Source organism: Botryllus schlosseri, chromosome 7 (assembly GCF_051294905.1).
Source record: "Botryllus schlosseri isolate E-star chromosome 7, Bs_hap1, whole genome shotgun sequence".
Classification (NCBI taxonomy): Eukaryota; Metazoa; Chordata; class Ascidiacea; order Stolidobranchia; family Styelidae; genus Botryllus; species Botryllus schlosseri.
The window spans coordinates 14,647,547-14,675,225 of record NC_137242.1 but is presented as its reverse complement, the minus strand read 5'-3'; the positions used below and the strand labels follow the sequence as shown (position 1 = coordinate 14,675,225).

At 41.0% G+C, this 27,679-nt stretch overlaps 1 protein-coding gene across 1 annotated transcript in view; it reads left to right on the top strand.

Moving 5' to 3' along the window:
• The window catches only part of LOC145442396 (tektin-3-like), a 147,787-nt gene extending 120,997 nt beyond the window's left edge, over positions 1 to 26,790 (top strand). The window contains exons 2-9 of the mRNA XM_080320300.1: positions 17,572 to 17,780; positions 17,844 to 18,335; positions 19,062 to 19,132; positions 22,201 to 22,344; positions 23,477 to 23,596; positions 23,754 to 23,856; positions 23,922 to 24,076; positions 25,379 to 26,790. Of these exons, the coding sequence (XP_080176426.1) occupies positions 17,610 to 17,780; positions 17,844 to 18,335; positions 19,062 to 19,132; positions 22,201 to 22,344; positions 23,477 to 23,596; positions 23,754 to 23,856; positions 23,922 to 24,076; positions 25,379 to 25,595 (1,473 nt within the window). The 5' untranslated portion in view covers positions 17,572 to 17,609 and the 3' untranslated portion in view covers positions 25,596 to 26,790. The remainder of the gene's footprint in view (positions 1 to 17,571; positions 17,781 to 17,843; positions 18,336 to 19,061; positions 19,133 to 22,200; positions 22,345 to 23,476; positions 23,597 to 23,753; positions 23,857 to 23,921; positions 24,077 to 25,378) is intronic.
• Positions 26,791 to 27,679: the final 889 nt, after the last annotated feature.

Sequence of the window (27,679 nt, the reverse complement as noted above, 5' to 3'; positions counted from 1 at the left end):
ATCGTGCAATCGTCATCTGTCGTGTGCAAATAATAATTAACTGTAGGCTAGGGATAAACAGTAACAAAATGACTTTTCTTGAAAGTAACACCGTAGGCCACTATTTATGTAAAAATTTAGTTGACTTTTATTTTTTCAAAGCGAATTCTGCGAATGCATTCTTGAAATACCGGATCGTCTCTTAAAAATCTGCGCCGTTGATTTATTATGAACGAGTGCCGAAAATCTATTTCCACAAAGATCGGGGATGGCGAATGTAATGATAACGCCACGCTTCCGACGACACATTTGGGTATGATCGCAACAAATATATGGCCCCACGATTCACAAACAAGTTTTTGTAATGAGATATAACGTCAAGCTCGGTCATTTATATATAGCAGTTCATCTTGAAATTATCATGGAAATACTGTAGACCAGGGGTCGGCAACCTTTTGATACTCGCGGGCCAAATTTCGACTGTACAACTCATAGGCGGGCCGGACTTCTCATACTACAATTCACACTTCAGTATATTACGCTACATTGCTGCAATCTCAGCAAATGCATTCACACTTCAATAACACAGCATTAATGTGACACTTGATGCTGCTTCTCTTTTGAAAGTTGTTCATTATCTAGTACCAAGTCAGATGATGCAAGAACCAGAATATTTTCTAAATGGGCGTAGGAAATGCGTAGTCTTAGTTTGCTCTTAGTTTCTTTTGCATGGCTGGTCAAGCGGGAATGAAGACCACTTTCAAGGATGTACTTTTTGTAAAAGTGAAGCAGCGATATGCTCTTTGTATGGAATTTTTCTTTCAATTCATCACTGCATTGCATTTAAATAAGGTCCATTTGAAATTTTGTGGGTATGGTATTGACGCTCAAAGCAAACGGAGCACCGAATAGCCTGAATTTATTTCGTAGAGAACGAATGTCGGAAAGCGTGAGAAAAATTCAATAATTGAATTAGTGGTCCGTGCTACAAGTCGGCTTCTACAGAACCAAAATAAGGAATATAGGCCTGGTGTAAATGACCATTGCAGTCGGAAAACACCACAAATACTACAAACAACTACTGCAAAAGGAGCCATTTATGACATGCCGAATAGAATGTAATTTACAAGTTCCGCACACTTGGGAACATTATACCATTGTGTCCTATATGGTGAAGACACAAGAAAATCTCACTGCTCAGGTAAATTGTTCTAAGTCACATTTTCCGTTTGGTTAAAGGCAACCTTGTGGCCTTTTTTGGCCCGCTTGTCGAGCGCTAAATTCGATAAAACGGGTATCAATGGAAAGCAGCTTCTGTACCAATTACGAAAATATCAATTTTATTCTGCTCATGTTCCTGGAACCCCTCAAAATCAGCCTCGAATTTTGCATTGTGATCGAGTTTTAACATTGTGACGCAACAATTCTGTCTGGCAAAACGACATTGAAGCTATGAAGAAAGAATCAAAAAGTATCATTGCGTCACAATTCAAAACTAGATCACAATGCAAGATTCGAGGCTGGTTATGGGGGGTTACAGGACCGTGAGCAGAATAAAATTTATATTTTCGTACTGAGTATAGCAGCGGCTTTCCACTGCACTGTGCTTAGTACGATATACTATACTAAAATTCCGCCTGCGCACCAGTCTTAGGCCGTAACAATAGAGCAGTACAACGTACTTATATCTTAGCAATGCTACAATTTGTCTAAATAAACAGTGCTGGAACTGAAGTTTGAAACTCAACAAGAAATGGCGGGCCGTATTCTTGAGACAACTAATTATGATGCCGCGGGCCGGACGATTTCGCTTGGCGGGCCGGATCCGGCCCGTGGGCCGTAGGTTGCCGACCCTTGCTGTAGACCAGTGGTTCTTAACCTTTTTTCCTCCAGCGCCCCCTTTCAAAAATTATCGTGCTCCAGCGCCCCCCAACTTCATAATGTAAGGAATGTAATAAAGACAATGAGTAAGAGGGAGGGCCGTAACAGCACTTCGTCAACTCCCTAAAAACGATTGCCTTGCGCACCCATAGCGCGATAAACCGAACGTCTGAGGGCTTCGCCCCCGCACGAACCCCCTATCGCGATTTCGATGGTCAGCAAAGTTTGTGTGGCCTGGTCGCCCTAGGTACCAAAATTTTCTATAATGCATGAATGAATAGATGGTAATTACATATATAAGTCGCGATAAACTGAGTGAGCTGTTGTATAGGAAGATAAAGGGCACGTAATTAATAATTAAACATATTCGGGCGTGCCCGCAGGTACAATTATTCGTTACCAGGGTCATAACAGCACTTCGTCAGCCCCCCCCCCCCAAAAAAACAAAAAACGTTGGTCCTGGGCCCCCATCGGGTGATAAACCAAGCTTCCGGGGGACTTCACTCCCAGACCCCCATTAGGCTGTCCTCTATTTGCTGAAAGACTGACACGCGAAAAATTTTACCAATTAATGATTGAATTGGTCAATATCATCGGGAATTGCATGTAAATTGAGATAAATTTTTATCCTCTCTCTGCTCACGTAAACACATTTACCGGTAGAGCTGAGTGAGGTGCAATGTTCCCTCTAAGCTGCGCACGTGCGCAGTGCTGGCACGGTCTCTGCGCACAGAAAATCTACGTTGCACACAACAAATCCGAAGTTATTACCTTTTTTAGTCGATACGTACTGTTGTTCAGGGGTCAGCGCAATCAGTTGTTGAGTGTGCGCAGACTCATCAAAACTTAAAGCGAACATTGTGAGGTTTCTTGGAAACTGTAGGGCCCGTTACTAATAATTAAACATATTCGGGCGGGCGAACCCGTTGGTATGACTTCGTTGCATGAAGTTATTTCATGACCCCCTGTCTGCAATATCAAAAAATATAGAATCGCCCAACGGGGATATCGCCCAACAGGAATATCCCTGTCGCCCAATCGTACTAAACTAAAACACGCACACGATTTCAGATTGGTATTTCTTCACTGACATATAATTTTTCCCTGCCAGATGGAATTCGTCTTTTGGGGTTCAGATTGCCAAGACAGGAACATTCGGTGTCAGTCATTTAGGCACCCATGGACAATTAAACCTATATGTATTTTGAAGGCTATATGTAACGAAGTTTTTGGTGTTAATTTGCTCTGAATACGCATTAAGGATATGTCCTATCACCACATCATCTACTGCGAAGTCATTTTTCTCCAGCGCCCCCCATACCGCCCCCCTGAGCCCAGCGCCCCCCATATCGCCCCCTGAGCGTTTCCGCCCCCCTTCAAAGCAGTGTTGGGATCAAGTCACTACCTTCGAGTCATGAGTCATTTCGAGTCATTGCACATTTTGACTCGAGTCAAGTCAAGTCAATCGATTTTCAAAGGTGACTCGAGTCAAGTCAAGTCACTCGATTTTTGGAGGTGACTCGAGTCAAGTCGAGTCAAGTCAAGTCAAGTCACGAGTCAAGTCACATTTCAAGTCAAGTTGCCTTTTCGAAGTATGTATGAGGCATGAGGCATGATTACGTCATTGCAATTTGCTAGCTGTCTGAAATACAGTTTGAGTGATTATTGATTCCGAACGGATGACCGAATATAGCGTTAAATATACACACACGAAGGCGCTGCACTCACATATACGTAGAACTGTTAAACTACGTAATTTCATAGCCACAGTTTATAGTTACCAGCCGGAATAGAGAATGGAGAAACGAATTGATAAGATTCTATACATTACCCATTTACAAATAGATATGATACAATTCGAGCCTGCGCCAATGGCTGAGGACTAAACTATATTCGAAGTCAATTTCAATAAAACAATAGGTTTAGTTAAGGTAAGAACAGAGAACAGAAATATAGATTTTGCTATTTTATTACTTTACTACTAGAATTACAACAACGTAAGCTTCGATCACTTCGTTTGCGGTCAATTTATTTGTGAGAGAACAATCGAGGCTCAGTGAAACGCACGATCATTGAATGATTGGTCGCTCTCACGGGTTACACCAGCGTTTTGCGAACAATCCGAACATATGCAAGATACAGTGATTTTTAACGACACCGATTAGTTGATGACTTGAAATTGACTCGTGAATCTTGCTCCGAGTCACGAGTCAATCCACATTTCTGATACGCCGAGTCAAGTCAAGTCGAGTCATTTGAGCAAAGTGACCCGAGTCAAGTCAAGTCATGCGAAAAAGGTGACTCGAGTCTGACTCGAGTCAGGTCATGACTCAAGTCATCCCAACACTGCTTCAAAGTCGCCAGCGCCCCCTGGGGGGCGCTGGGGGCAAGGTTAAGAACCACTGCTGTAGACTATATCACAGGAGAAATAGATTTTTGTAAGCATTTCGAAGTTACCGTGATTAATCTTAGTAATCCAACTTTTATTTATTCCACAATACCTAACTCAACATCTGTAAACAGCAAAATGTTTGTATCAGTATAGGCTATTGGCAATTTACCAATTAAAATGAGTGAACGCAGTAGTATATTTCATCTCAGGCGGCCATTCTGTTGATGTGAGTTCTGGAGTTTTACTAAGTATAATGAATAGGGGAACTGACTCGTGATTTTCGTAATTTAAAAAATACAAATTCGGTTATCAGCTATTTTGTAAATTTAGAGACTTCGCGGATCCCCTGAAAATGCTTCGCGGACCCCTGGGGGTCCGCTGACCCCCGGTTGAGAACCACTGGCCTAGGCCCTATAGCCTAGTTTGATGTTAGTTCGATATACCGTACATGGTCGTTTCGACATCGTATTTGTTCATTACATCGCATTGTAACTTACATAGTGTCTCGAGCGGATGGTGATATTAGACCCATCGGTTGTATTGTATCCACTTCCGAACCGAATCATTATTGTATTTTGCAAGCTTCAAGTCAAGGGATCTTCGAGCGCTTAATCTGTCAGCGCAAGTCAGTATATCAGTTTATTTAGAATTTCACCAGATCAAAATATAAACATTGAGATTGCGATAGGCTACAATGAAAAGATGATAAGAAAGGGTCGAAACGACATGGTGATGGAGTAGTCTTTTAGTCAGCGGCTATTGGAAACTGTCAATAACCGCTAGACCAATGAGAAATGCAAAGGTCGCATTTGTATAGGCCTTTATAAATCACACGAAGTAGGCCTACTACACAGTATTTTATGGAGCGATTGAACGGTCAATTACATACGCGCAAATTAGCAGTAGTGTAGTCTATATAACAACAAATTATCAAAGGTTGTTTTCTTCCGAGAAAAAACAGCTGATTTTCAACAATTTTTGCACGCTGAATCCGAGCTGCCAATAAAAATCGCTGATTAGTACTAATTTAAAGGACACGTTTAAGGATACATCCTTTTGCATTTTTGTATGTACTTTTACATATTGCAAGTCTTGGTGCACTCTGCTGAATACAAAAGCTACAAATTGCGTGTGTTTATAATTCAGTAGATCAGTGCATGGTTCCCAATCTTTTTTTCTTCATTCCTCACTTCTGATTTTTACCGAGTCTTCATTCCTACAACCTAAAATCCTTATATCCAACGCTGAAAATGCTCCATCGATTAAAATGTGGTGATACTGTTTAGCAAGGACTTGCGATTGGTGAAATTTAAGACGCCCAAGGATTAAGAGTGACTATCGACTCGTGTAACGAAAACCATTGATTGTGGTTGTGGCAGTTGCTTCAAAATTTTCGGAACAGAAATATATATTGGAGTGCCCCCATTATCCACGGGACGTCTGTAGACATAAACAGTTGCATTTTACTGCAACATAACTTCTTGTCTGCCGGTAACCCGTAATATTCTACGAAAGCTTTATTGTACGTCATTCTGCTATTTAAAAACATGTTTGTGACCCTGTATAGCCCCAATATTGGGTATCCAGAATTCTGAATGAGTTTTTTTGAACAACGAGCCATTAAATTAGCGAAGTATACAGTCCTGAGCAGTGAACTGGGAACCGCATAGTCGTGGTGTTATGACTCTGCATATGTATACTGTACATGTATTTATTTTGTAAGTGCGTCTATTCCCCACCACAAACCTCTGGATTCCCCACCTGTTGGGAACTACTGGTTTAGGGACTACGCACGCAGTCTTATGTTAAGCTCATATTGAGGGACCTATTGCCGTTATAGTGCAGGGTTTCAACGTGAAAGCCGTGACCCTTTTTCGGATTAGAAAATGTTCCGTGGCTCTCGTCTTAAAGTGTATGCTAATCGTTGAAGGTTATCATTCTTCAGAAGCTTATAAGCAAAATGGGGTGAGGTTAAATTGGAACAGACGATTTTCATATCGACGTGACAATGGGGTTGTTAAAAAAAATTGTTTTTCAGATTCCACCCATTCTCTGATTAAATTGTCAGGTTACCCTAAAAAACGCTGCACACCAAATCTGGTTCAATTCTAACAAGTATAAGCCGTCGCAAATCCAATTAAATTCTAAATTTATTAGGGTAAATTTAAAAATAAAAAAAAAATTTGTCAACCCCATGAATTGTCGAGTTGTCTTCAAAAACGATGCAAAATAAATTTGACTCAATTCCAACTAGTAGAAGCGGAGTTATTTGAGTTCTTAGTTGATAATTCTCGGATGATCCAACAATCAAGGATAATCCAAGAATTATCAACGAAAACCCAAATAACTCCACTTCTGCTGGTCGGAATCGATTCAATTTTTTTGCATCGTTTTTTTTTAGAACAACTCAACAATTTCATGGGGTTGACAGAAAAATTTGAATTTTTTGTTTATAATTTTACCCTAATACATTAAAATTTTGACTTGGATCTGCGGCGGCTTGCACTTGTTAGCATTTAACCAAATTTGGTGTGCGGCGTTTTTTTGGTAACCTGACAATTTAATCAGTGGATGACTGGAACCCGAAAAAAAATATATTTGAACAACCCTACTATACAATCTATACATGGTTCTATGGGTTTGTTATAAATTGTAATACCTTGTATTATTGATTATTACAATGGGTCATTTCATAATGATAGTATCAGAAATCCAGAGGTTTTGAAACCAACTCTTCACTCGTATCGCATGACTGAGTCCCCGCACGCATGGTAGTAGCCTACGTAGATACCAAACAAGTTAGAGCTGTACTCTTCAACCTATGGAATGGTGCCCACTTGTGCGGATGAAAAATATCCAGTACTGGGGTTACCATATTTTGGAATCGGTAAAGGAGGACGCTTTTACCAAATCGGAAAAGTTACTTGATCATAAATGAAATCAGCCGATTTCGTTATTTTGCTGAAAAATTTGGTGGGTAGACTAAAAAAGGTCATCACTTTCATTCGACTCCCGATTTACAGACTTTTTATTTCAAAATTAGTGGTGGTGACTGAAAAAAGGCGTCGCTTTCGATCGAACCACGAATTCCCTATTTTGCGTCATTTATGCCCATTTCCACTCGAATCTATCCATTATCTTGACTCCAAAAGCTGTGAAGGAAGACGAATTGCCAAGAAGGAGAACATTTAGGCGTCGTCGGAGGACATTTTCAAAAACTTGAAAAATGAGGACGTATTATGGTAACCCTATGCAGTATACGTATGATCAAACGAGGTGTGGATGAGTGCGGATGACAAACGTTGTGCGGATGAAAATCGTTAATGATTGTGACTTTTTCTGGCGTGAAATAATTCATATAAACCTAATTTGAAATTCAAATGCTGTGGCTCCCTATCTTTTATCGTTGCGGTGCAATTGTAATCGTAACTTTTACAATAACTTGCTTCGCACCAGTCGTAGTGAATTAATATTTGCACACAGTAATTAATACGTAATCAAAACTGTGGTTCTAAAGCGGGTGATGTGAAAGAGAGATATATGATATTCTTTTTCGCCTGCACCATCGAGATGCTTTGATGACGGAGTTGCGATACGGCCGTGAGGTCATCTATAGTCTGCGCCCCCGTTTTTTTCTCTTCCATGCTATGTGGTAGGCATACAGTGCATCAGCACGTCTGAGCCTGCGAAACGCATGAAAATATGACGACGTCAAATTGACTTTCTGCTTTCTTTCTCTAACAATCAATATTCCAATTTAAGGCTTAAAGTATTGGTCGCAAACGGTATGATAATTCTGGATCGCCACGATACCAGAGCGATCAGTTAATATGTAGGGGGAGATGTGGTACCGATGGATCACTGGGACCTAAAATACTTGAAAAATTCCTTATGATAATTCCATGATTACACTCCGTGAATTTGTCTACAATAACATGCTGACAGAATCTTTCCTCACATGCAAAAAAAATCGACCTGCGTGAGTTATGGGGTCTGTGACGAATGATTTACGTTTTAGGGGGTGTAAAGTAAATTTGGATCGACATTTGCATTTTTCTATATCACCATTCGGACTAACAAACCCGCCATAATTTTTGATGTGAAGTATAGGGCTTGTATCAGGGTATATAATGGCACATCTTTTTTGAATCAATACCATCCTCGAGTGGACTGTTTTAAAGTTAATTACAATATTTATGGGGTGGGGGACCTATGGTACCATAGCAAAATCAAGCAAAATAGATGGACCAACTAATCACTTAACAACAGAAACTTGCCTTTATATCATAGGTACCTGTGGTGTTTTATCGCTATTACGAGGTATTCGAAAGTCAAAATGTCGATTTGCGGGTAATATGTATGTGGCATTAATTTTGTAGCTAAGCTTAGGCGCAAATCAAAACATGATTTTATGCCAACATTTGAGTTGATATAATCTATTTTATTCTTGAAGATCGCGACGAAACATTCTTCGTTGGCTTGCTGTAGCTTAGCTTATAGTACACAACAAAACAAGTTAACAAATTTGAGTTTTTGAGCGTACGTCTCATAGGTCCCATGGTCGTGTGCCTTTGGACCCACCGGGTGGGGACCGATGACACGTTCGAGCAACAAATTTTAAATGTTTATAAATATTTGTGGAAAGGGCGGATATTCATGTAAATGTCCGCGATAGGTAGAGCTTGTATCGAAGTGTTGAGACAGAAAAAGATCTGCTATTCTCGGCTGAAGATTTGAGGGCCAGAGATCATTTTGCAATTTTTGATCCATCGGTACCACATCTCCCCTATATAATATTTGATGAAAAAACTTCGCGCTCTGACCGATTTCCTGCGGATAGTGTTTACATATCCAAGGTCACTGTGTTGGGTAGCCTACTATAGCTAATAAGCAAAACATGCATAAAATATGGCTTGATCATGAAAATGTACCGACCTTTGTATTACACAAAATGGTTTAAATCCATGATAAGATTTATCTGACTGGTTTCTCTGGAAAACACCGCCGATACCGTTGGGATGCTTAATATATAATGTAGAGCAGAGTTGGTTCAATTGTAATTTGTAATTGAGCTGAATGTAATTAAATACATATTTCATGCAATTGTAATTGTAATTCAAACATTTTTATTGTGTAATTGTAAGTGTAATTTGATAAAAATTTTACCTAAACACCGCTGTCAGGTGGTTATGATGTGGCCTATGAGCATAGGCATACTCGACATTTTCTGTCTTGAGGGATTAATTGATGGAAGTATTTTTTCCTGAATATCAAAGCATTTGTTAGATATGTGCTGGATAAATACAAGTATTTTTTAGGTTTTCTCGAAATTGCTTCGCGGGCCGGATGAAATCGTCTGGCGAGCTGGATGCGGCCCGCGAGCCGTATGTCTGACACCCATGTGCTACATGAATTGTGTCTTAAACATGGTTGCCCGACACATGAGTATGGAACACAATCAAGAACGACAGATCAGCACGCGAAACTTTAACATATGTCACTTTGGCATGTTTCACAACCCCAAATCTTACCCTAGCCCAGGGTTAGGCAATCTGAAGCTCGCGAGCCGCATGCGGCTCCTTGATCCTTTCATAGCGGCTCTTTAATGATTCCACAAGCGTTTCACTATTTTGCTACAGAAGTTCAAACTGATGCATTTTATCACGTTTTAACAATATGCGTATTGTTTTCGTGTTGTTTCTTTTCTTGTAGGTTACGTAAACACTTGTAAAATTTAGGGGGAAGGTGGCACCAGAGCAGGGGTGGGCAGACTGCGGCTCGCGAGCCGCATGGGGCTCTTTCAGTCTTCCATTGCGTCTCTTCAGTGACTGCACACTGCACAGTGCAAATGCGTTTCACCATTTTGCTAGAGGTTTAACCTGATTATAAATCGATGCATTTATCGCGTGTCTTCGTGTTGTTTCTTTCCGAATGGTTTAAGTAAAATTTAGTAAAAACTAGTAAAATTTAGGCGAAGGTAGCACCAAGGGTTAGAAATTTGTAATTGAACTGCTCGAATCGAGCCTGGTCATCAATCAATAACTATTGGGCTCAACAATAAACTTGATAATTAATTTCGCCAATCATTTCTGGGCTAACAATGGTGAATACGGCTCTTCCATTTGTATTGTAAAGGCTAGCAATAACTACAGAGTTTGACCAAAAAAATGTTATCGAGATTACCGAGCTTCCTCAAATTCTCATCAGCACTTGAAGGAACTGCTCGGCACTGCTTAGACGTCATACCAGTCTGATTTCAAACACAGTCCACGTGGAAATGCATCGTATCACCATACAATAATATACTTCATTCGATAGCCTACATTTTTTGTGACGTCATAATTTCCAATTTTTGACTTGTTGTGTTGTGGCTCTATTCAAGCTAAGATTTTTGGTATGCGGCTCACGCATGAAGCAGGTTTTCCCACCCCTGCCCTAGCCCAAACCCTAACGCCGAAATCAACCCTGATATATCTTAACCTCACACCTAAACATAACCCAATTTTCAATATAAACCATACCCTGTCCTAACCTCAAATTTTACCCAACTTCTCAAGTGTCGCGTGCCAACTGCCCAATTGTCGCAAGCTGAAGTGCCGCATGCTGTTATGTCCAGCGACCCTTAAACTAGGGTTACCATATTTTGGAATCGGAAAAGGAGGACACTTTTTCAAAATTTTCAGACTTACAATACTGGAGTAAAATCCGGGAAAATGGTAAATTTGCCACGAAATCGTGGTTGGTTGACTAAAAAAGGCCAACTTTCCGGCTCAACTATTGAAATACAGTTCTTCTTTCACCATTTCTGTTGGTTGACTAAAAAAAGGTCGTCACTTACGTTCGGACCACGAATTTCCAGTTTAGCGTCATTTATGTCCATTTACACTCGAATCTATCCATCATCTTACCTTTAAAAGCTTTAAAGGAGGACGAATTACCGCAACGCAAGTTACTCATAACGCCTTTGTGTTTGACGTAAAGACGAATGGCTGATTCGATACGCGCTTGCACGTCTGTTGTTGTTTGTGGTATTCATGGTGTTTTTCTACCACAATGGTCATTTACACCAGGCCGATATTCTTCATTACGATTCCGCATCTGACGACTTGGAGCACGGTCCGCTTCCAGACTTTTTTAAAACACCGCTTAAAAGATCGGATGGCAAGGAGCCTAGATAAGCTTTTCACGTCTGTAATCATCTGTTACATGCAGGACTTTAACTGCGCCATCCCAATCCCCCAATTGGTGTATCGAGCTTGAAGAGGGGCCAAAATAATCTCATGAATCAACATAAATTATGGAGTATTTGTTTGGAGAGTTATTGAACTTCTTTCCAATTTTCTTCGTGCCCTGCGCGAATTGGCATTGTTAGTTGTCATGGTTTTAATAGCGGTATACCCATCTCCCTAATAGAATAATACGCATAATTTATAGAAATAGGCCTTTCGGTGTCGGCCATTACCGCGCCACGACACACCAAGACACATGAAGTTTTGGCCAACATGCGACTCCGCGAATTGTGCAGCCAAAAATGTCGACAGTGAGAAAACCTCCGCCGAAAAGGATCGAAACCTCTGGTATGTGTATGCCGAATTGTCCATGGACTATCTACGGTAGGCGCCTAAATGGCTGTCTACAAATATCGCTGTCACCCAAAATTCATAGTAATATATGTAATTGGCAGCATCATTGACCGAATGTCATCATGAAGTCCGGAAAATATTCATGCTAGGCGCAACCAGATAACTGTAACAAACTGACAACATAAAAACTGGCACTCAGGAGCAGCGGTTTAAATGTTAATCGCGAAACGGCGTCTAGTGGGTCGCGCAATGAAATTTGGATGAGAGGTGGGTCGCGAACTGAAAAACGTTGAGAAGCACTGAGTTAGACGATCCTAATTACGTCGAGTCGCTGATGATTGAATGGTTGAGCTTGATGCATGCACAATGCACATAAGTATATTTTAGGCATTTGATCAGTAATGTGAAGGTGAATGTGCTTGTGCAATTCTACAAAATGCAATGTGCAGTGTAGGCCTACATTTCCTCAATGAGAGATATTATATATAAAAAAAACTGTTTTCATTAGACTCGGTATCGTAACCAGGGCCTGATAGAGCATGAGCAGAGCATTGAGCATACTGATAAGTTTAAGTCCATATGTTGCACTCTGGCAGTAGTGCGGAGCGGATCGACAAATTCTCTGGTCCAACTCCAATCCTGTTATTCAACTCTCTGGTCCGGTTCCGATTCGGCTCCGGCCGTATCAGGAAAAGTACTGATCCGGCTCCGGCTAAAACAGAAAAAGTCTGGATATCCCACCTGGCTCCGGTCCATCCTCCGCCCTACACGGCACGGTGGATCCGTGAATTTATAAATATGGCCCGTTTAATTTCGCACTGGCTGGGCGGTTACTTAGGTGTGGTTGGTTGGTAGTTATTTATTTACAAAACTTATGCTTATCAATAAAGATTCTAGCCGGATCAAAAAAGTACTGATCCGGCTCTGGCCGTAAAATTGAAAAAAAAATCCGGCCGGATATCTAATCCGGCTCTGGTCCATGCTCCGCACTATCTGGCAGGGGTGGTTTTGGAATCGCCATGAATTCCAATTTGTAGACCCAGCGCGCTTCGGGTTGGCCTTTCATATCATACCAAAGTCACAAAACGTGCAGTATTCACTTTGTGCCGTCACAGAGCGAGAATAAAAACGACTTCACAACGGTATAGGAGAGCAAATTCACACAATTCTGCTTGTGCAATAATCATTTTCGATAGTCCATTCGATATGCGTGCGAAGTTACCTGCATCCACGCAGATCATAATACCACTTATGATAACAATTATAAATGGTTAGAAATCATGAGTGGATTTAATATTCAATAAAATACGCAATAATGTCCACCTGGCTCAGACAGATCGAGAAAAAGACTGAATGTATGTAGGCCTATGTATGGTACGCATTGCGGGTGTTTGCTTATTGATGACTAGGGCCTTTCGCAATGTGCATGTTCGTGGATGAAGCTATACCCCTATTGTACAACGTGACACAGAGTATCTCTGATTGGACCATGCAGACATTTTCAATACCTATAGTTAAAAGTAAATGGTATTATATATAACCATTGAGCTAAATGCAACATGGGTCGAGCGTGGCGGCAATGTGAAAAAAATGCACGAGCCGTGGCAACAGGAGAATTCCTAGTCATTGAGCTTATTCCAAAAATTACGCCTCTCATTCAAGGATTTCAAAAATGCCGATTACTAACAAAAACCCTACTGTTACGGGCTAGGATCGTCTACTTCGGGGGCGGGCAACATACGGCCCACGGACACGTTCCCGTCTTCCATGATAATGTGTCCCGCGGCCCCGGTATGCCGATATTCCCCACCACTTGCTTACTACTTCAAATTTCAGTGACTGCATGTTATTATATACGTGTGTGCGCAGCGTGCGAGAGTGGAGCTTTGTGTAAGTTCGTCGAAGCGGGAAGACTTGCTTTATCGGCATTTACGATCTATATGTGATGGATATAACGCCTCTTATCCATCACATTAAAGATACTTAAATATTTTTTCGACCATACCGATCTCATTGTACCTTGTGACACCGTTGTGGAATGATCATCATCATCATCATCATCATCATCATCATCATCATCATCATCATCATTGGTTTATAGCAATTTTATCAGTTCAATATACCACAAAAATGCGATACAATGAAAAGATAGAAAGGTGTCGAAGCGACTTGGAGTAGTCTATGGAATCAGACACCCTCCTTGGCCAAGGCGATGTAAAGAGGAGGCATGCACACTGAATGAAAAGTAATGAAGATAATATAGAAAAAAGCAAGCGACAAAAGTGGGGTGACATGTCATGGAAGGCGAGATCGTTGGTCACTCGTGGTCCGGTAATCTTGTGGGTGCACTAGTATTAATTTAGTAGTAATTGCTTGTATTTCGACTTGAATATAGACGTGCACGTCGACTGTCTGATAGCCGGCGGGATACTGTTCCACACATCAGGTCCGGCATATTTGATGGAGCGATGATCTTTTCATCGATCATATGATATTTGGACGACGTGGACGCGCGTGTGTTTTGTGCGCTTTTGATTCCGAGGTAAAAAAAGTCATTGAAATATTCGGGGCAACGACCGCAGTGGAACTGATACATAAATTTGGCGATTTCTAGCCTCCGCATATCTTCTATGTTTAGGACACCGAATCTCTTCAGCAGCGACTTGTTGGATGGACAACCAAGCCCCTGTGGGGCTCTAGCTATAATACGGAGGAATGTATTATTTCCAGTAACGTTCGTAGCTCTGTACTATGTATCGTATGCTGCGATACGGCTAATCCAGGATTCAAAGGCTTCCACAGAAGAAAAGAGTATCGAAACTATAATTCTCGTAGATAAATCAACTTTCAGTGCTGAGTAGTGTATAATTTCAGTACTCGGAAAAATCGTCTTTCACTACTCGACTCGCATCATTAGTATTAACACTCGATTCCGACTCGAGTACTTGAATCATTGTGCCCGCAGCCCTACTTGTAACACGGCAAAATTCTAGGCTTTTGTAAGACACCACTTAGACAGATGAGATGGCGAGGAGGAGCCTAGATACGCCTCCAACACTTAGGTATGAATTCTGGAGTCAACCTCGGTCGGTCTCGAACCCACAAGTTGTAGCGGTGTATTATACCACTACGCTATCTCATCTCGACACCTACTTAACCCTAATGAATCGCTAGCTTGGTATATTTGGGGTACCGGGCTTATCGAACGCCTTGGAATCTTGCATCGTGTGTTGTTTGATCAGAGAAGCAGACATATGGTGGCGCCTGTATGACAATGCTGCTATCAAATCCATATTGTCTTCGTCATTATCGACTAGAATTGGCTTTGAAATGGCATTGCTGTAGTTAAAATACATTCAATAAGTACGATATATTCCTTGTATATGTGGAATGTGGATAAATGGGCGAAAAATGTATCGATTCAGCAATCCGGCCCGACAAGTACTTAATTTTCCGATATCCGGCCCGCCTGACGCCTGGTCTACTGCCTAATTGCTGTATGTCATACCTAATCGCTGGATTGATGAATCCACAGATTAATCGTACATCCGAATTTCATTACTCGACTTTTTGGCTTCGACCCTAAGATCCTAAGACCTAAGATTTTTATTTGTCCATTCTGGGACCCCTTGGAAGTTAGTCCGCGGTCCCCTGACGGTTTAACGGACCTCAATTTGGGCATATTGCTTTTTACACACTTGCTTCGTCGCTTCATATAAACTTCTTTCAATACTTGTTGACATTTTAATTATAAACTTTTAAAAAAATCTGTATTTTCAAAACGATTTATTTTCGGCTTTTCTAAAATTTTAATTTTGGTAGTTTTGGCATCTGGTTTCAGAAATGCCAAAAATAACAATGCCTGCGTATAGGGGTTTCCACAGCGGATAAGTGATGATTCACATTACAGTTTTTGCTGTTTTTTTTTTAACGCCGGACACCCTTAATGCCGCAACCCGATATATGTTCAACGGGCGTATGGCCGTCAAGGGAATGTATAGTGCTCGTCAGTGGCCATTGGTTTAGTGTGAAACTCTCGAGGGGCTGCGGGTTGTCAGACAAGTGCTCTCATCTGTCACCACCGGACATCGGGTAATCATGATTTGTAATTGTAATCGATTGCGAAGATTACAACATTTTCGAGTAACCGCAATCCTAATGCATTATTTTACATTTCTACTCGATTACTCTGTAAAATTACGCCTATATATCACCTTTAAAATTTTACGAGTACTATGACAGTAACCGAACATTTGTGAACAAGGAATAGTGATCGAGTTGTATCAAACTATTAAAAATAGAAACATTATATTTGCAAACAATGTAACCCATTATTCCATCACACGTATTTGCTAGGCTCGACATAGCGAATTATTTTCACGTATTCGTAAATATTTGATATAGTATGGTTGACAAATCCCCTCGTGCCGTATTTATGGTCAAGTAGTTTCGAAACCGTCATATCGTTTCATTGTATCGAAATTTTTGTGGTGTATTGAACAGATAAAAATTGCTAATAAACCGAACCGAATGGTCTTGGTAATCAGTTAATCGGTCATCAGCAGATACCATTAACTCGCAGTCTGCGCATGGTAATCTCTGCTCGGCTTGTATTCAAATTTATATTATATGAGTAGTTACACAGGGCGTAAAATTTACGTACTCGAAAACTGCTCGACCCGAATCATCAAAATTCATACTCGGCTCATATTCGAGAACTTTAATCCTTGTTCCCATATCCCAGAAACTGGTAGATGTCGAACCCTTTTTCAAATAGATTTTGCATGGCGGTTCCTGCGTAACAACATCACTTATCCTTCGTTTAGATACCGAGTATATGGTGATGTCCAGCGCGCATAATAAAAATAACATATTTCCACCTTTAATGACCTTATCGAATCACCCAATCACCTCGATGTAAGAATCGCGACATGCTCTAAACCGGTAGTCGCTAAGGAATTGTAATTGGAGATGTCGGGCCTATTGTCCGTAAAGAGATAATTGCCCTATTCGTCGTCACATCCCTCCAGTGTGTAACCCATGCGGTATTTGGTAAATAATAAAGAAATACCACTAACTTTCGAGAGTATAGGTGCATAGGTGGATTACACAGGCGCGATGAACGAGAAGAGAAGCCAGAGCGATTCAGTTCTCTCACTCCATCGGCAGGCGTGCCGCGAACCATTCTTGCTCAATGCCTCCCAGACGGCTCTCGTATCTAGGAGAGCGTCAGTGGCAACGGGCGACTCGGATTTCGATATGTATTTCAGAGCAAAAGCCTCGGTACTCGCTGGTAATGTCACACCGATTAGATTTTGTCGACATACAAACTACCAGGTTATTCAGCACTTGTTTCCGTAAGCAAAGCCAGCAAGAACATTTAGAAATAGTAGCAGTAGCAGTACTTGAGCAGGTGAAGTTACATGTTACCAGTTTACCAAAAAATATAGAAATGATATGAGAAACAAAAATATTTAGAATTGATATGTTAATGACCTATATGTTCCTGTGATATATCTATATATCGCAAGCCAATATTCCCGATACAAAACCATCACTTACGATGGCAGTTATAACTGTCTGCGATGTGTCAATGATAACTCGTCGATATCTATACAATATCTTTATGAATAGCATAAAGACTCATAATGTTTAGAATAAGACTTCGCGGTCGCCACGTCTAGCTTTTTCAGTTTTCTACTAAGCAAACACCTATTCTTTGTGACAATTTGATAGTTGCGTGACAATAACTATACATCGTATGTAACTCCGTTATGGAGATGCTCGGGTCAACTCTCACTGCCACCTACACCAGGCCCAAGTCTGTCGGCAATCACTTTTTGCCAACTATCAGCACAATGACGGCGAGTTATAAGAGCCACGCTCCGCCTCATGTGCTAAGCCACTCTCTGAGCCTTCCTTGGAGACCAAGTACTTATTACAAGGTGGGGAGATTTGATTTTGCATGCTAGCAAAAATGCGGTTCATAAACGGAAATCTCCTTTCAGGTAGCGCAGGTTAATCCTTCGCTGAATCCAATGAACCGCACTTTCCCGTCCACCCTCGACAAAATCCCGCCACTATCCGCGAGCAATCGCACTGCGTTGTTCACCCGCTATACTCCGGACGACTGGTTCAAGTCCAACGTAACAAATTACAAAACGTCAGAGTCATGGAGAAACAGCGCCGAGCGCCTGCGCGCCGACACCGCGAGATTGGTTCAGGAAAAGGATCAGCTCACGTTCCGCACTCAAGAAGAAAGCAGCAAAAACTTGGGTGAACGGGTCAGCGACATTACCTTCTGGAAATCGGAAATTCAGCATGAGATCGAGAATCAAATCGCCGAGACAAACGCCTTGACTGAAGTGAAAAAGAGGCTGGAACGAGCCCTGGCGGAAACGGAAGGTCCGCTTCAGGTCGCACAGGAATGCCTCTACCACCGAGAACGCCGACAAGGCATCGACTTGGTTCACGATAACGTCGAAAGAAGCCTTCTTAGGGTATGCAGAACGGACTTCTGTTCCTATTTCTTTTCGCAGATCCAGTGTAATACGTTAAGCGTGTTAAACGAGAAGTGTTTCCACTTGTGTAATGCTAACATAGCTTTAATTGTCCACCAATTTGTCCACAGAGATCTCAACCCGACGTCGAGTACGCACTTTTGTTTAAAGCCTCTCAAGCACTCAAAGGAAAATCTCGTTATAGGCTATACCACCGGTTGGTCTATAAGCGTAAATCGTGTGGAGTACACAACTGTTTTCACATTCTTACCGTAAATCACACAGAATTAATCCTCATAATTCCAAGCTTGCCGATGTAAGTCTAGACTGGTTCCAATTAATGAACAAAGACATATTATAATATGACGCCCCCACTGGCTTCCCGTAGCAACTCCAAGGCTGCTGTCTAGGCGCGTCTTATCGGCGGCTCGTGTAATGAATGTAAAGTGGATAATAGAATGCTGCACAAACACGTTCGCTCTATTTGAACAAACTGGGCAAGATGCGACAAACACTGATATCATTAGAATACGCATCCAGCTAACTAACTCGAGTGTGCTTTACAAGTCAAATAAATGTAGGATACATGTTTAAGCCTACTACAAGATATAAAATCGTTCAGTAAATATCAGAAACGCACATTAGTCCCACCTCAGGACTATATACCTCTACAATAAATTCGATGGAATTTGTGTAAGTCGTTAAGGCTCTCAACTTTTTTAACAGGAAGTTGATGTTATCAAATCGTGCCAAGAGCGCATGCGTCGACACATTGACAGAGCAATAGCTCAGCTTTCGTGAGTATTTAATTTTATCGAACTGTCTCCTAACTCTCTTTATATCGGCTGCCATAATCCCTATTTTAGGGGGGTGTTTATACTGGATTTATCATGTCCAAATTCTGTATTTTGATTATCGCCACTGAAAGACTTGGCTTTACACGATTGATATTGTTGTTTCTTCCGAAGCGGCTCTATTGAATTCTTACAGCTATCATACCCCAGTGTCTCAACCTATACACGGGGATAAGTGGTTTGACAAGCTTTATCGACCGCCCTCGGAAGGGCGTCTATGCCGTGTCATTGACGCAGCATCTTCTAGGCATAGACAATAGAATACCTCAAGCCAGAACAAAGTCTTTGCGAGGGATATATTGCGTTCAATTAATAATTTATCTTTCTTTGTCCTATCCACAATTGCACGCCGATACAAAACTAATCGAACACCGGCTGCCTATTGTTGACTCCTCGTAATCCTATGTGTAGCAAACCATATCTCGAATATACGAGATATTGTATTGTATGATGCATATTAGGTGACTAGCCGATACAATTAGTCCATATGGAGCACTCAATTTCTATTGTCATTTTCGAACATTAACTCTCTTCGGTGTTGGCTTTGTAGGCAATTCAACACGAGACTATAGATCTGTTCTGTGTGCAAAGGGTAGGTAACGCATCTGGTTTAATACAATGGCCTCAGTTGAGTTATCTAAAACCGTAACGGTTTTAACTTCTGAAGGTTAGTGCCGGTTAAACAAATACCCGCGAACGGAGCCGGAAGCTGCTAACGTTGAATGCCTGTTGGAAAATCGCGTCGTATTTAATGCATGAACAAATGAACCCGAACAGTTTTAGATTACCTTATTGCGTTGGAAGTTTACAATGTAGTATAAGTCAATATTTATGCAGAAGGGTTTAGGCTTCTTCGAGAATTTTATGCGGTTTTCATGTCCCAATGAACAATAGACGAAGATTTAATCAACGCGAAACAGGGCACTCCCTGCGCATTTCAAGTAGGGACCGCAGGTTGAACCTTTGAAGATCACAAATACCCAATATGGGATCGTTTCTAACGCTATTGTGGTGACACAATGTGGCGTTCACGTCACTTGTTTATGCGAATCCAATGTGCATTATGTCTTGCGGCCACGGTTATTGTTGATGAAATCCGATTAACGGCGCTAGCATCTACTCACGAAAAATCATACGACAGATAGGACAGATACATTGTCCGTTTCATATGCATTGGTTACTCTCCCTGACGATTTAGCATTTAATATAGATGTAAGTATTCAGTAGATTCCTACGACAACCGCCTTAGATCAAATATTTGAGCAGTGGTCTGCTGGCCATGATTCAAATCGTATCGGCGGCAATCACACTAAAATACAGCCATAAACGAGCAGAAAACTCATTCCACTAACGGCCCCATGCCTGGGGAAATAATCAGGGATTTGGCAGGCGGGTCATCCGGTGTAACACTTCAGCCACACGATATTGCTTATAACAAAGAATCATTTAGCAGTTGCCTACGTGATTCATGATATTCTGATTCTAATCAGACAGTATCAGCATCTCTGCTATATGACTAGGGCTGGGCACAATGATTCGACTACTCGAATCTGAATCGAGTATTAATTTTAATGATTCGAGTCGAGTAGTAAAAGACGATTTTTTCAAGTACTGCAATTATACGTTACTCGCAACTGAAAGTTAATTTACTAACGAGAATAATAGTTTTGATACTATTTTCTAAATTGCTAATAAACCAATGATGAATTTTCGACTGGGGAAGCCTTCAAACCTTGATTGGCCGCGTCGCAGCATACGGCACATAGTACAAAGCTACGAACGTTACTGCGGTGATAACACATTTTCCAAGTCATGATGATCCCACAACATTGTCAAGAAGTGCAATGAAATAGGTATGGTCGAAAAAATACCGAAGTATCTTTCACCTGTGATGAAGAACAGGTATTATGTTTTTTTGGAAGTCATAAAAGGTACATATCTGAACTTTGAAATAGTACATTCTGTTGTGATGTCATAATGAGTGATACTCGAATACTCGACTCGACTCGAAGCATAATACGTGATTCAGAATCGAATCACTCAGGTACTCGATTTTGCCCAGCCCTATATATGACTAGCTGTGGTAACAGAGATATAGGCCTATGCATAAATCAAGTCACAACCTCGCTAATAATGCTCATAACTAGGGCAAGTTTTTGTTGCAGTTAAATCCGTGGAAAGTTGCATTTATTTTTGACAAAAGTTGCAGTAAAAAGTTGCATTTATTTTTTCCACAAAGTTGCACTAAAAGACCACATTTGGCTCGGTTGACTAAAAAAAAACTTCCCAGTTCCACAGTTTTCCATCCGCATTCTCTATTGATTGACTAAAAAAAAGATCAACTTTCCGGCTCAGCTCCCAAAATACCCGTAAGAACGTTGCTTCAGTGCTAATTTGCGGTATTTCAGTCGAATTTGGCCGTGTATTTCACCAAAATCAAAAAATACTTCCCTGAAAATCGAAAAAGTTGCAAAATGTTGCAAAAAGTTGCATTAGAAAAAATGGACAAAAGTTGCACTATAAGATTACTTCAAACAGCTTAAAACAGCATTCTACATATCTTACGAGTATTTAGGAAGCTGCCGGAAGCTGTAAAAAAAGTTGCAAAAGTCTAAAAAACTTGCCCTACTCATAACCTATTTTGCGGTAGGCTGTATACATTGGACGGATTTAAGCTGCTTGAACAATGACCGACCGTTGTCACCAACTTTGTGTAAGGTCGATATTTATTGCTCAAAGGTCGTGAGAAGCGCAATCCCCATATAGCCACAATTGCCACGACCTCGTTGATACCGAGTTTAAACGTTTGCGTGTACTGGGGATAGTTGCCTCGTAGGTGCGTCCGCTTAAACCTCAGTTTGTACTACAAGAAAATACATCGAGGTCCATCAGCAATGTCTTAACTATATATTCCTACGTACCAATATTTATGATTGCGGTCGTGAGTAACCCACAATTAATGAAGAACACTGTTCTTGCATTGTTTACATCTATATCATAATCGTTTGCAGTAATAACCGCGCCGCACAGCACGAACTTGAGCGAGACCACAGCGACAAGTACAACGCCCTCAGAATCGACGGAAGATGCCATCATTACCGCAACACCTCGGACGGTATTGCGTATCACCGAGGAGTGGAAAAGGTCGACGCCACGTAAGCGGCAATATCTTTTAACTAGGGATGGTGTGAACGTGAGGTTCACGTTCGCGTTCTGTGTGTGAACCTCAGAAATTTAGAGGTTCACGTTCACAAACGAACCTTGGTAGGTTCTGCACTGTGAACCTTTTTCATATATCACCATTTTCTCTTTATTATAACATCATTGGTTGAAATTTATTGCATTTCAACTGCGGGGTACTCTATCAATGGCGCTGGCAGCATAAAAAAATTAACACTAAACGACCATGCATCTTGACAATCTCAAATATTTTACTTGGTTTGTTGCGAAAGTACGGTCGAAATATCCAGTTTTCCGTTTGTGAATATTTAGTGGGTCTCTGCTGTGAACTTGACCCGCAATCACACAACATCAAGAGCGAAATACACTACATGTAGATTGTAGGTATAGTCAGAGAATGTTGATGCTTATTCAACCAATCAATGAATTTGATATAGTTGTATGATGTAACAAGATCTAGCAGGCGTACGGAGTCAATCTTAATTTCATATACTTATTGTATCATAAAAACCGAATCCGTGCGATTGGGGTGTTAATGGGGTAATATCGGTAGCAAGTATAGAAACCCGTTTTACACTCTGCTCAATGTCCGTCTGGCCTAGACGGTTCAGGCCTAAGTTTATATTCCCTTGCAAGCGACGGAAGATATTAGTGTTGTGGGATTATCATATCATTTGATTGTCCCAGATGATACATTTGGCGACGTTTAAAACGTCAACAAGTACTCCAGCATTGTTGCATTATGTGAGTCGTCACTAGGTATCGTTACATTGATATAGGCTATCACTTCACTGAAATGTAGGGTTAAAATTAGCAATATGGCGTCACATGACGTCATGAGGTTCACGTTCGCGTTCACACAGAACCTATCAAAAAGGTTCGCGTTCACACGAACCTGAACCTTTCAGAGGTTCACACCATCCCTACTTTTAACTATCCATGCTTTTTCTCAACTGTGGGCAAACGTAGGCACCTTCACTATGCGTATTGTATGACGCTGATATTGACATTGAAGCACACCTCGATGTATCACAAATCACAATATACCGTGACTTTTGCGCAAGGTTTTCAACAAATACAGTAACCAACGGGGGGTGTTCTATACAGAGTCTCGATCCCGGAGAGCTGGGCGAAATTCAGCGACGACAACGTGCTGCGGTCTCAAAGTGAACGCGCCGCCTCCGCTAAGCTTCGTGACGACATTGAACAACTACTGAATGCTACTAGGTGGGATAATCAATATTGGAAGTATTTTTATGAGCACGACTGGCCACGAACGCCGCCAATTCGCTACGAATATTGTACAATATCATTATTGACACTACCCACTTGTTGACTGATTAATCGATAGATCCGATTCAGTAAATCGCCGCGCTTTGTTTAGCAACGAAATGTGGTCGCAGTTCAACGGCGTGAATGTGTCGTTCACAAATCGCGTGTCCGAAACGGCTGATGCGAAGAACAAACTGCAAATGCACCTCGCTAAGGTACGCGCAAAATCTCCAATTCTCACGTCTTCCGACCGTAACAATTTCAGTCCCTGATATTGTAGACTTTGCAAGAAATCTTCTCGACGGAGCAAACTATCGCTTACTTGAAGAAGGCCATTCAGGAGAAGGACTCTCCTATGAGAGTCGCTCAGACTCGACTGGACGAGAGGACCAGGCGACCAAACGTGGAACTTTGTCGGGACCCGTCTCAAATGAGGTAAACGGCGTTCAGCATGGTGGAGGCAACGGGGATTGAAATCTATAAGTGAAAACTAAAAAGACGACAGATCAGCATGCGTCACTTTGGCACTCCACACCTTACCCGAACCCTCACCCTAAGCCCAAAATAAACTCTTATGTATTGTATTTCCTAATCCAAAACTTAACCATACCCAATCCTCAATCTAACGCTAGACCATACCCGGCCATAACCCCGAAATTCTACCCACATGCTGAAGTGTCGCATGCTAATATGTCCACGGACCGAGGTCGGTATGACAAATTGTGGTCTGGTAATCTTGAGGGCTTACTAGATGGGCATGAGGCTATTTAATTTAACCCCTGCAAATTTGGATTGCATTGCAAATCACCCCTCTCCTATACGCAGAGGCAGCCAAAGTATAGTCCGTGTTGATACTTAAGTAGAAGTAGTAGTAACACCGTAAATTTCCGCTGTATTACAAGTATAATTAGCGATTTCCGATACCTGTCAACTTTACTTCAAGTGGAAGTCAAAAATGAACGCCTGAAAAATTCTCAAGTAAGTAGATATAATCGAATATGGTCACAGTAGAAATTGTAGAGTGACCAATGACACTAGGCCTTACAAATAGATGCAACTTATTAAGTACATTCAGTTACCTTGACGCAGAAGGATTTCGACCAGCTGTCCTGACACTCTCGCTTAAAAGCGATGCAAACATATCAGAAATTGCTTTCTAGTTAACAAAATCCAATGTATAAAAATAAAATAATTGCGCCCAAAAACTGTTCAAGTAGAGGTGGAAGATGTCTAAATAGATACTACTTGAGTAAGCATAGCACAAGTATGATAAATCTTAATGCATAGTCGGAAAAAGTTGAGTACTTCGTTACTAAACGCTACTGAAATCAATTGCACTATATAAGCGTCAGTTATAATACAATCTCTGCCTTATTACTCACCAAATATGAAACTCATCCAATTGACGAGAACTATAGCACCTAGAGCGGGTATTTGTAAACAAATTTCGTTACCTACCAACATCAAACAAAAGTAAATTCTCAATTTATAACGTTGTTTTTGATATAATCTACACACGGCGCTGGCTTGGATAATCCAACTCTGTAATGACGGTAATGGGATATTCTTTCAGTGGGTTATATTTATTCCAAACAAATATTACCCGCGGATTTGCTTAACACTGGCCGATTGTATTTTTATTCATTTCTGATAGCGATGACCTGAAAGGATGAACCGTGACTAGATCAATTGCGAATCGACCGTTCCTGGTTCTAAGTATACATTTTTATTCTTTAGATTGGTTAACGAGGTGCACACCATCGACGACACCATCAAGATGCTGCAAATCCGTCTGCGGGAAGCTGAAGACACCTTGCAAGGCCTGGTTCATACGAAAGCCCAACTGGAGCATGACCTCGCCGTGAAAGCCAATAGTTTATTTATCGACCAGGAGAAGTGCTTGGGAATGCGGAAAACGTTCCCTAGCACCCCACGACTTGTTGGCTACTCATAAGCTTGATTGCTACTGCTATCGTTGATTTTTTCCGTGAACAATAGTAACTAATCAATAATAATGATAATGAAGGCGATTATTTCAAGACGGCGGTGTCATTTTCTATTCTTGTCAGCTCATCACTATTTTTATTGCATAATTCCGTCCGATTTTGTGCGTGCTCCAATGTCTTCACGTGTGATTTGTAATTCTGAATGTAGCCTTTTATGACGAGATGATAGATCTCTAGATAATTGTTATCAATCGGAAAACCAACGGTGTCGATTCCAATTCTTCTGATTTCAACCCACGTAATGTGCGGTAATCGTTAATCGGTGACGTTAAAAAATATTTTTGGAGCCTGCCCTACTGCCGGCCGTACAGAGACAAGCCATACTCGACAATCGCAACACTTATCTCTCGCAAGCCATGTCACCCGTATAATACACAAAGCGAGGAAGGCATGTCCGGTATAGCATACACTATATATTTCCCTCCGGATATTTTACACCATTTCCCATTCCATTTATATTTAATAAAATACAACGCGGGTTAGTTCAACTTCTGTACCGCGCGTTATTTATGAGTAGTCCTAAGTAGTCATTTACGTGTGATTTATTTATTCTCGGCTGGGATAAGGTTCGATGGGCTTTATATCTCCGATAGATTGCTTTCATTGCGTGGCGTGAATTGTAGATTGCTTTTCTGTGTGGTCACAGACTATGCCCCAAGAGATTATTCAGTAGAAAGGTTGTGTGTGGCGATGCCGCCTGTGATTCTGTCACATCTATATGTTTCTATTTACTTTAGCTGTGAGTTGTTTTCAATCTCATTTCTTGATGCTTTGCATCGTTATATGGCATGTGATGACGAGAATCTTGTATATAGTATTCTGCATCCTGTATTTTTTTTAGAAGGGAGAACGCTGATCATTTTGCACTTATCTTGGTAGACGCGTAGAACAGATTGGTAGATATGTTTGCTCTTTTGAGGTATCGACAAACGAATGAGAACTGCCGGTGATTCTATACAAACAATGGTTTCAGAACGAATTGCACATGTCGTGTATAGCCTATATCTATATTTAGTTATGTCAAAATTAATTATACGTAAATTGTATCAGGCTTTATAGTCAAATATGAATCGTCTCGTGTAACCGTGGATTGTCTATAATCGCCGCTTCGTTGAATTAAATGAGCCTTGTATATGAATATAAGTCGACATACATATTTTCAGTTGCCCAAGAAAGCAGAGATCTTTCCAGTGAACTCAGTTCAGCACTTCAAAACACCACAAAATTACGATAAAATGAAAAGACAGGAAGTAATTGGACCGGCTAGCACCAATTTTATTCACACTGAATTAAAAGCAAAAGATAACATTAGAAGGACAAGCCATGAAAATCAAGTGGCATGTAACTGTAGGCGAAATACAGTCAGATCGTAATCCGGTAATCACGTGCACACTGCACATACCTGTTTAGAACACCAATATTTTGACTTGGTTTAGTTGGACACGTGCAGATATGTGATTTAGACCCCTGAATCCTTTTCGGGGCTCTAAATTCTGAAAGGCTGGTGCCGGAGTTTAATTCTTCTTCCATTTCTCGGAAACAACGCCGGATCATTTAATTGAAATGCTGACATCCTGTAATCGTTGAGTTACACACTAGGGTTGGTGTTTTAAAACACTTCGTTTATAATAGTGTTTAAAAAATGCCATTAAAAATTAGTATTTTTAGAGAAGTTGTATGATTGTGCCATAACTGTGTAAATGCTTTCGAAGGCATGACAGTGTGAGCCTACGGACGATTCGCACCCGTTACAGTGTACACTGTACGTCGATATGGAATGGTTTGAACGCGGGGCAGTTATCGTATATGGCAAGGGTGGGCAATTATTTTCCTCCGCGGGTCAAATAGGAAGTAGAAAATACGTTGGCGGATCGAGTGAAAATTTTTAGCTTTATTCTCCAGCGTATTTGAATTTTATTTCCGAATTACATCGAATAGTATATTCATATTGAAATGAAACCCGAATATTTTCGGCTGACACTCGTCAGGGGTAATCGTCAGCAACTAGCAGTGTTGGGATCAAGTCACTACC